Genomic DNA, 11074 nt, shown 5'->3' with positions numbered 1-11074 from the left:
ATGCTTCGCGTTTAAAGACTTTCATTTTATTTAGTGATTGAATTTTGTGAAAGGTAGAGAAAATAGTGAAAAGGAAGAGAAAATCATGGCATAAAGGATTCTTAAATTTATTATGACAAATTTATACTAAAAGAATAACATAAATCTTTAAATTTATTCTAGAAAGATGTGATGAATCTGTATCTGTTATACTCAAATGTAATAGAATATAAAATTATTAAATAAAAAATATGTGGTTATACAATGTACGTTTTATAAATATTTACTGAATTTAAGTTACATTACTTCATACATGCTTATAGATCTAAATGTCCAAATAATTAAAAAAAATTAAACTCCAAAAAAATTAAATTTTTCATATTTTCTTTACCATATAGATGAGAGAGAAATATTTAATAAGGAAGAAGGGAATAAAATAAATCCCTGATTTAGTGGGATCTATTTATTTTCTTAACCTGCTAAAATAGTAAAAAAAAATCTTTCATTGTTGAAATAAACCACAAGTGATGTTATTTATATTGAACAAAGGGATGTATTACACTTGGCGGTCATGATTCTCAATCTGACCTGCCCAAGTCATATGCTTCTTCAAATGTTGGTGATCCACCTTAGTGGGCTGGCCCATAGGCCCACTCATTATTTTATTTTTTCTGTATATTCAGTTTCTTATTGCAGAAAATGTATATAATCCTTCGTACAGTTCTACAACTTCTTCACTTTCTGAGTAGACTCTTCTCTCTCTCATTCGTTTTCATCGGAACGTAGGGTTTCCTGTTCAAGAATCAAGATCTCTCTCCAATATTTCACCTTCTACTTGCAGGTAAGTTTTCAGATGTAGAATTGGCATAAACTGATTTTTAAAGTTTCTACAAGTACCCTTATTCTAGCTTCTCAGGTTCAGAATTTTGGATATTATGAAATACAAGTTAAGTTGGCTCAGTAGAATTAAAAATTGGCCATTCACGTGATCGTTAGCCCTGAATTAGACTCCTGATGCTTGTGTAATCTATAACATTTTGTGTAATCATCGCATTATATATTGTAGTTCTATATATCCTAGCAATTCTAAGCTCCATATCTCATGAGCACTGAAGAAGCAAGGGTTAATTTAATACTCCATTATCACTCAATTTTGCATTAGAGTCACAATTTATTTATTTTTAACGAAAAAAATTATCACTCAGCTTTACTGAAGTATCACAAAAATCACTTACCTAATTGATGCAAATGGAGTCAAAAGTCACCCAACTTTGCCTAAGTATCACCGAAAGTCATTGGGAGGAAGCAAAAGAAACATTTTATATAATACTTAGGCAGAGTTGAATGACTTTTTGGTTACAAAATTACTTCTTAACTTTCTGTGATACTTGGGCAAAGTTTGATGATTTTTTTGTTAAGAAAAATACTTTAGCGACTTTCTATGATAGTTAGGCAAAATTGAGTGATCTCTTTTTTTTTTTTTTTTTTGTTGGTTACAAAAAATAGTTTCGGGACTTTGCTTGATTAAAATAAAAGTTGAGTGGTCACCTGTAATAAAATGTAACTTTGAAGGTATTTTACTCCTATAAGGGTTAAGGATGTAGAATGTAGTTTTGACAGAGTATATCTGTATAGTAATAAGAGTTTAGAATGTTATTTTGGTTCCATACTGCAACCAAATGACTCAAAGAAAACGATTTTCTTTCTCTTTGGTGTGCGTGAGCAATGGGAACTTTATTGTAGTACTCTCTCAAGTTCTTCACGTTTTAAAATATGACTATTTTCAGATATGTTGTGCATTTCATAGCAAACTCCTTGATTTTTCCATTTTTTTTAGGACCTATCCTAACTCTTGCCTCTTGTAACCACAATTTGGATTCCAATTATATATCATATAGTTGCTGCATTTGTAATTACTCACTAGCTGTAATTTTTCCCATATAAAAGGATTGAAAAGGGACTCAAAGAAAGTTATGGAAATCTCATTACAGAGCTTAACTTGTTCCTTCTGTTTTAGCTCTCTTTCTTCACTGTGTTTGTGTTTTGACAAAGTGTAGGTCCTCAACATCCAGAGCACATGAGATTTGCTGGGGGGGTTTGGTGTAAATCTACTTCTCAAGAACAAAACTTGCAGCAGTTATCAGCCAACCAAAATGACGAATTCAGATTCCAAACTAAGCTTGAAGCTGTTGATTGACACCAAGGCCCGCAAAGTTCTATTTGCTGAGGCAGAAAAGGACTGTCGATTTCCTCTTTCACATTCTCACATTGCCTGTGGGCACTGTAACTAAGCTTCTTAAGGAGAAAGGAATGAGTGGATCCTTGACTAACCTCTACGAAAGCGTAGAAAATCTGAAGGATACCTATGTCCAATCGAACCAATGCAAGGATATCCTTTTATAACCCAAATCTTCAGTTGGGAATATCTCTTCAGTTCCTTTTCTATTGCTTAATGACGTTCCGAGTACCCAAAGGGCTCTTCTAAAACCCAAGTCTCCAGTTGGAATTTCTTCAGTTGCTCAAAGGAATTTTTATGGATGTAGCTACTCTTTGCATCACGCAAAAGTTTCTGATGACCCTAGTGCTGTCTGTCCAGATTGTGGGAGGTGTACGATGACAAGAAGGTTAACATATGTTGCTCCACGGGTAGTGAAGAAAGCTATCGCAGCTACAGGGGGGTTTGTGAAGGAGATGGCGACATACATGGTTATGGATGACTTAGTGGTTAAGCCTATGTCCGCCATTTCTAGCATTGCCCTTCTCAACAAGTTTAATGTTAAGGATGTTGGAGTACTAGAGGAGAAAGTAGTAAATTTAGGAATGGAAGAGGTAATCAATTAAGTTAATTATCTCTTCTTCTTTTCCTGTGTCCTCTTCTGTTTGGTGAAATTTTCTTTGTACTTAGTAAACTCCTATCATTTTGCAGGCGCTGAAGTTGCTGAAGGCATCTTTCGAGTCGAAAACAGTTCTCACAAGTGCCTTCATGAGCACAGTTCCCACAAGTGCTTCCATGAGCCGTGTAAAGCGGAGAAGAGCTGTGTGAAGCAGAGAATGAGCTACAACACATAATAAAATTGGATGTTTCAGTTTATAGTTGTCCTTTTAGCGGCTTCCTTTTGTTTATAGGTTCAGTTATCCGTTGCTAAATCTTACTTTGTCTATTTTGAGATTTCTTTTCACTCTGTTAGCTGCCTTCAGTCTTGTAATATATAGTATCTGTTCGCAAGCATCTTATTGTCTTTAGAGATTCTTCAGCCATGATCTCCAACATTATAAACGTCGTCGGATGAGACTGCTCTACTTATAATTGCACCAAATAGCATGTTACTGAGGATTATAATGCTGTCTGTCCACATTGTCGGAACCGTATGTCAAATAAGTTGAGATATGTTGCTCCACAGGGAATGAGGGGAGCTGTGGCAGCTACAGTGGTTTTTATGAAGGATGTGGTGAAAACATTGTGATGGATGATTTGGTGGCTAAGCCTATATCCACCATTTCTAGCATTGCCCTTCTCAACAAATTTAATGTCAAAAATGTTGGTGCGCTGCAGGAGCAAATAGTACATTTTGGAATGAAAGGAGGTAATCAATCATATTTGTATTTAAATTAAATACATGGACTGTGTACAGTATTTTCACATTATTGGTGTTTTAACCCATTGTAGTAGATAATCTTTTGTTTTGTGTGTGACTGATATCACCTTTTACGGAAGGTTTTAACTTGTACTCCCTCCGTTTTAATTTATGTGAACCCATTTGATTGGGTACGGAGTTTAAGAAAAGAGAGAAGACTTTTAAAATTGTGGTGTAAAATGAGGCACATATATTTTGTGTGACTATAAATTTTTGCATAAAAGTAAATTGTTTTCAAATAAGTAAAGAGGTCATTCTTTTTGGCACAGACTAAAAAGGAAATAGGTTCACATAAATTGAAAGGGAGGGAGTATGTCCTTATCTTTTAACTACGTATTCCTGATCTTTTGTTTGTGTAAATATTCCTACGTAGTAAACTCCTACTTATCATTTTGGAGGCTGGAAGTTGTTGAAGGCATCATATCTTTCTGACTAGTGTTTTGTCTGCTAGTTAGATATACTGTACATTGCATATGTCTAGATAAATTGGATAGTAAAGCAAGCGAGGGATCAGTATACAAGATAGACAGAGGATAACTAGGACTCAAACTAGCACTGGATATCTTATACTCCCTTAACTCAAGTTTTCCATCCCTCGCATGAACATAAGCAGGACAACCAAAAATTCTTAAATTTGAATAATCAGCAGATGAATCGGACCATACTTCAAAAGGAGTTTTTAACTCAATAGGTATAGATGGAGATCTGTTGACCAAATAACAAGTTGTATTGATTGCTTCACCCCAAAAAATATTTGCTAACACATGAGTGTGTAAGCATGCTCTATGCTCTATCACAAAGCGTTCTGTTCATATGTTTTGCAATACCATTTTGTTATGGTGTTCCAACACAATTGCGGTGTCTCACTATGCCCTCCCTGCTGTAGAAATTATCGAACTCAGAAATGCAAAATTTCAACCCATTGTCAGTTCGAAGACGCTTTAACTTTTCTTTCCTCCTGCCTCGCAACCATCGTCTTCCATTTAACAAATGTCGGAAATGCCTCATCTTTTATTTTCATAAAATACACTCACACCATCCTTGAGTAATCATCAATCAAAGTCACAAAATACCTGCCACCACTTTTGAAGGGAACTCTGTTTGGACCCCACAAGTCTGAATGTATATAATCTAACTTGTCTCTGGTCTTGTGCTCGGCCTTCTTGCTGAACTTTACCCTTATTTGTTTACCAAACACATAATGCTCACAAAAATTCAAAACTTGATTTTTGTACCCATTCAGCAAATTCTGCTTACTCAACAATGACAATCCCTTATCACTCATATGACCAAGTTGCAAGTGCCATAACTGAGACTGATTCAGATTACTTTTCCCAGAAGCTACAACAGCTTCCCCTTCAACTATACTAGCCTGAAGATGATACAATTTAGAATGCAATTTACCCTTCATGAGTACCATGGAGCCTTTACACACTTTAAGTATTCCATTCTCGGAGTGAAATTTATACCCTTGATCATCCGAAGTCGAAAGAGAAATCAAATTTCTCTTTATCCGAGAAACATGCCAACATTCAATGTTTCTGATAATTCCATCGAACATTCTCAATTTGATGTTACCAATCCCCTCTACTGGTAATGGATTATCATCTCTCATGTAGACAGTCCCACTCATTTGCTTGTAAGTTGCAAACCAATTCTTGTGTGGACACATTGGAAAGTAGCACTAGAATCAAGAACCCAAGAATTCTGCCCATGACTAAAACTCACAGCACAGACTTCCTCTACATAGTCACTATCATCAGAATTATTGCCAGTGTCAACAATATTTGCCAAATTATCTATTTTCTGCTTCCCTCTTTTCTCCTTCAGCTTAGGACAATCTCTCTTGTAGTGACCTTGCTCCCCGCACTCATAACAGTTTTGCTTCCTTGCTCTGATACCAATTATTGCGGAAGATCGTGGGTTAACTAGCACACAATCACACACAAAGCAAATAAAGAAGAAAAATCAACACAAGGATTTAACGAGGTTCGGCTAAGCCTAATCCTCGGGGCAGAAGCAGAGAGAGTTTTCCACTATGAATGAGAAGAAAAGCACACTACAATATATAGAATTCCCAACTACAACCCCTATATATATATATATATATATATATATATATATATATATAGATCCCAAACCTATAAGAGAAAGGTTTCCCAATTTGACAAGGACTATAGGTTTTTCTTTCCTAAATCTATTAGAACAATGGGTTTTCCTAAATCTATAGGGATTATGAATTTCCTAAAAATACAAGGAAATAATTCACCATCTTACAAGTTTCACCCCTAGTAACATCCCACATTTGACGCTGTAAGCTACGGTTTTGCCGTTTACTTGCTTATGGTGTTTCTCCGTGTCCACTTCTACATTAAACCTGCAATTGTATAAAAGGAATGACCCCAGAAAAATGTTAGGCAAATAACAAATCCCATGTTGCTGAAATTATATTTAATGTCCAATTTTCAGAATTATTGCATGAAATCATGCGACTTACACTTTATTAAACACCGCTGTTCTCTCTTCTTCCACCTGCAAAATGTATTTATGGCAAAAAAGTGAGCATAGTAAGCTGTTTTCTGCTAGAGTATTGAATTCCATGCTTAATCACAATTCATGAAAAAAAATAGCTGTTGAAATTAATCGAATATTAAATATCCTCATCAAAAGGTACCTAGCTTATCAAGTACAAAATGTATGCTTAACAGTTAACAGTTCAAAAGAATATATATAATTTCAAGATTATCCAAAGTTTCATAGAAAATGTCCGAGAAGCATTTGGTGTGAAGAAAATGATAAAAATGTTTATCCGAAAAATGGATTGAGTTAAATTTGTACGTAGTTCTAAGGATATGTGGTATAACTTAACACAAATCGTAATGATAAATAGAGATTATCAAATACGGATTGTAAAGAATAAAAAATACACAAGGTTGGAAAGAAGATGATTCAAGGACTAAGCAATATGAATCAATCTATGAAGCCAAAAAGAATAATCCTTCAATATAGGAGAGTATGGTATTTTTGGTACAATGTATACAAAAACTTTCCCTTTACAGAAATGTAGCCATCCTCTTTATAGTGGAGGATCCTACTTTAGATATAATTAAAAATACATAGTGGGAAACCCATGATAAATTAGCTTTTTTCTAATTCCCGCCGAGATTCTCTCCCTTAGTACGGTTGCAACGGCTCTTGTGTGTGAGCTCGAGCTTGATCCGACTCGGTGCTGGTCAGTATTGCTTTTAGAGCTCGATGCGGACTTGAGCTCGATGTCGACTCGGGATCTAGTAATGACTCGGGCTCGGTATCGGTTGGCCTTTGCCCCTTAAGCTCGATTCTATAATATCTCATCATAATTCGATTCGGACCCGAGCTCGATAATGACTTCAAACTCGGTGTTTGACCTATACCTGAAATCTGAAGCTCATTCGTACCATCTTCGGAACTCATCTCGATATTACGAAGTCTTCCTTTGGTCCATTATGATCCCATCTCGATCAATCGTACGAAGGCCGAAATCAATTTCGACTGTATACAGATAGTCCCCTCGTTTCTCGGGAAGGATGCGGTGAGAAATGATATGATTTCTCAATGGCTCGATTGGATATGTGCTGACGTTTGCATCGAGCCCGACCATGATGTACGTGATAGATGTCCCGTCGATTTAACTTACCAAAGCATTTTAATGTGTGTCAGACGGTGGTCGGCTACCGCTGATATTGAACTGCCATTGCTTCAATCTATAAATAGCCCTTTCTTTTACCATTTATCACTTTTACATCTTTAATCTTCCAAATTTTCCAAATTCCTTTTCGTATCTTCTGAGTTCATTCGCAAATCTGCGATTCTTTTCTACAAAATCCTTCTTCAAAACCACCCAATCTTTGTCACCTTCTTTAAATCCAAAAATGGTGAAAACATCAAAAACTGTCCCCCAAAAAGAAAAAGCTTCTTCTTCCCAATGTGCCGCCGACAAAACACTGGTGGATCCACGGCCTGAGGAGCGCATTCCGGCGGCATGTGTTCTTACCTCCGATTTTAAGGTCGAAAAAGGCTCTTCGGTTCCGGGCCGATGTGAGCCGATATTGAGGTATATGTATTCGATAACCGGGGGATATCTCAAACAGGTGAAAAAAGATTGTAACTGGGGAAACAAAGAAGTGGTAGTCCCTTCTCCCGAAGAGGATATTACCACTCATGTGAAAAGGTTTTTAAGTGTGTACACTTACCCTTTCACATTAGGCCCCCTCGACCCTGTTATCATTGATTTTTGCCGTAAATACCAAATAACTTTAGGCCAAATCCATCCTTCTTTTTGGCGGATCGTTATTCTGATCCATTTCTTTGTGAGCAAAATCGAGGGAATGTCTTTCACCCTCCACCACCTCATTAGATTGTACTGCCCCTGTCTATTTTGAGGCGGGTTAAAAAAACTACAACGCCGGGCCACCAAGTTTCTGTTCTCGAGCATAGATGAGGATAAGGATCAGGGTTGGATGGGAAGTATGGGTGTTTAACGGGCGGGCTGGACACAAAAAAAATTAGCATGTCCGTTTAACATTGCGGGCTGTTAGCGGGCTGAGTTAGCGGGCTGTACTTTTTTGGGTTTTTTTTTTGTCCGTTCGGATTTGGGCTTAGCGGGTTGTTAGCGGGCCGTAAAATTTTTTTTTAAAGTAAATTTTATTTTTCTTATTCAATGTGATTGATACTTAAGTGTTTGCAAACTTTTAAGGCTTAGAATTAAACTTTGAAGTTTAAAATTTTAAATTTTAAATTTTAAATTTGAATTTTATAATTTTAAAATTGAAATTTGAAAGTAAGTGGCTACAAAAAATTATTTAATAAGACCAATAGGCAATATGTAAGGATCAAGCTCCGAAGGCTTTCATTTGATATTTTTATTGAATAATATATAATACTTCAAATTAAGTTGCAAGTTCTTTTTTAATTTTGTTATTTTTGAACTTGCAAATTAAAAGTTTACAACAATTATAAAAACAAGAAATAGTACATCACATGTTTTGCATCATTTTTGTAAGTTTATCCATGTTAACATGGGGTTCTTGGTTTCCGGCATTGGTTGAATCAGAACCATAAACCATTATATCTCCAATTTCTTGGTCCTCCGCTTCATCTACCTCGTCACGCCCTTGATTTCGTCGTTCTGATTTTATCCAATCTCTGAAGCACACTAGAATTTCCAAAGTATTGCTACCCAATGAATGACGGGTATCTCCTAGTTGCTGCCTTGCTTGGCTAAATGCGCTCTCTGATGCGACTGTTGAAATCGGCATATTTAGTACGTCTCGAGTCATGGCCGAAAGAACAGGAAATTGATTTGAGTTGCTCCTCCACCAACCCAGTGGTAGAAATTCCTTTGTGCGGGGCTCTGCTGACTTTTACAAGTAGAATTGAAGTTCATCAATATTTCTGCTACTGGTTTGTTGATGCTCCCCTAGTGTAGACCAAATCAAATAATCTTCAACACCATCATTATCATCCAAAGCACTGGTCCCAGATGTTGAAACTGAACTTGAAGGAATATTTGCATCTACATCAGAAGAAGCATCAACAATGTTAGCATAATAATTATATAATGTTTCTAAATATTTGTATAGATCAGAAATACAAGTGTCAATATCAGGAGTTTCAGTTGGTCCAATATCCATATAAGAATATAAAGCAGTGATTAATTGACGACAAGTGGCAATTTTGATAGAAAGGTTTAAAATAGCACCAATTAGGTAAATAGGGGGAATTGGGTAGAAATATTTTTTAAACTTATCTAGCATAAATTCAACAACAGAAGTATATCCTTCTTTCTTCTTCAAATTATGTAGTAAAAGAGAAATTTCAGCAATATGAACTAAACCATTTGCAATAGTAGGATAATAAGCTCCAGAAAACTCAAGTGTAACCAAATAAACTTTTTGTAAAACTTTACAACATCTTCAATGACATCCCAAGTTCTAGATGTTAACAAATGGCTAGGATCGGTGCAATGAGAATTAGTAACTTCAGTTATAGGCATTCTATATTTATAACAATATTTTAAGAATAAATAAGTATAATTTCACCTAGTAACTATTTCTTCAGGCATGAGTCTTGATTTTAGTCCATAGTGTACACATTTTTCTTTAAATGCATTTAATCTAGCACTTCTATTATTTCCTTGAATTATACCAACAACTCTTCTAACTAAAGTGATATCATCTCTAAATAATTCAAGGCCACTCTTCATAATCAAATTATAAATATAACATGCACATCTAACATAAAATGTTTCAGGAAGTGGTGGGTGTAGATACAATTTTAATATTGTAATAGCGGCATTGTTGTTAGAAGCATTATCAAATGACACACACAAAACTTTTTCTGCAAGATTATAAAATATAGCAACTTCATGGATAGTATTACTTATAAATGCACCAGTATGACTTTGATCTTCATTATATTTAAAAGCAATAATAATTTTTTGCATACAAAAATTACCATCTATCCAATGACATGTAACAGTCAAATAATCATTACCATTTACAACACGTCCAATATTAGAAGTAAGAGAAATTCTACAAGAAAGACTGGTGAACAAATAACGTATATATATCTGATATTGTCCAAAAAAGCCTAAAGATATCAGCTCTACAAGTACTTCTAAGAATACCTTTAAACAAAGGGTTATAAATTCTTTGAATATAAGTAACAAGATATGGTGAAGCAGCAAAACTAAAAGATAAACAACCTAAAACAATCATTTTAGCTAATTCTTCCCGATCTTTCTTAATATCGTATTTACTCATTAACCCTCCAGTACCCGGGTTAAGTTTTTGTTGCCCATCTTCCTCATCTACTCCCCAATCAAGAGGGTGGTTATCTACCATTTGCCTACGAAGTTGACCCGTTCCCCCTCCCTTATCGGTCTCATGTTTATAAATATCCTTACAAATTCTACATCTTACATAATTTTTATCTTCTTCTAGTTTGTCAAAAAAATTCTAACACTTACTTCTTAATCTTCGATTCTTCTTAATAGGGAGGGGAGGCCTACTTGTATTACCACGACTTCCACCCCTAATATTTTGAGTTTGACTAGCATTACCAGGTGTAGCTGGTGGTGTTTCAAGATTATCAGGTGATGGAATATCATCTAAATCATCATCTATACCATAATTTTCTTGAAGTCCCTCATAATCTACATTTAAATTTTCAGGTGAACTTTCAGAAATATGTGTAAAGCTACTAGAAGAACAAGCACCACCTCTTGATCTTTTGAAAGTTTTCTTACTACCACCTCTACTAGTGTACGCTTTTTTGGCTGCTCTAAATATATCCATTATGTAAATTAAATTAATAATTGTAAATAATAAAATAAATATACACCAAAGAAGAGAAAGATATAGAACGAGTGTATCGAGATTCCGGATGCCGCACTAAATTTGATATCAAAAACCAAACTT

At 35.3% G+C, this 11074-nt stretch overlaps 1 protein-coding gene across 1 annotated transcript; it reads left to right on the top strand.

Moving 5' to 3' along the window:
- The first annotated feature begins 684 nt into the window (after window positions 1–684).
- On the top strand, window positions 685–3646 carry LOC107797319 (uncharacterized). Its single transcript, XM_016620191.2, has 3 exons — window positions 685–820; window positions 2037–2808; window positions 2906–3646. The coding sequence occupies exons 2-3, from the start codon at window positions 2593–2595 to the stop codon at window positions 3020–3022; spliced, it is 333 nt and encodes a 110-aa protein (XP_016475677.1). The 5' UTR covers window positions 685–820; window positions 2037–2592; the 3' UTR covers window positions 3023–3646.
- Window positions 3647–11074: the final 7428 nt, after the last annotated feature.

Source organism: Nicotiana tabacum, chromosome 22 (assembly GCF_000715075.1).
Source record: "Nicotiana tabacum cultivar K326 chromosome 22, ASM71507v2, whole genome shotgun sequence".
NCBI lineage: Eukaryota > Viridiplantae > Streptophyta > Magnoliopsida > Solanales > Solanaceae > Nicotiana > Nicotiana tabacum.
This window is presented reverse-complemented; position numbering and strand designations above follow the sequence as displayed.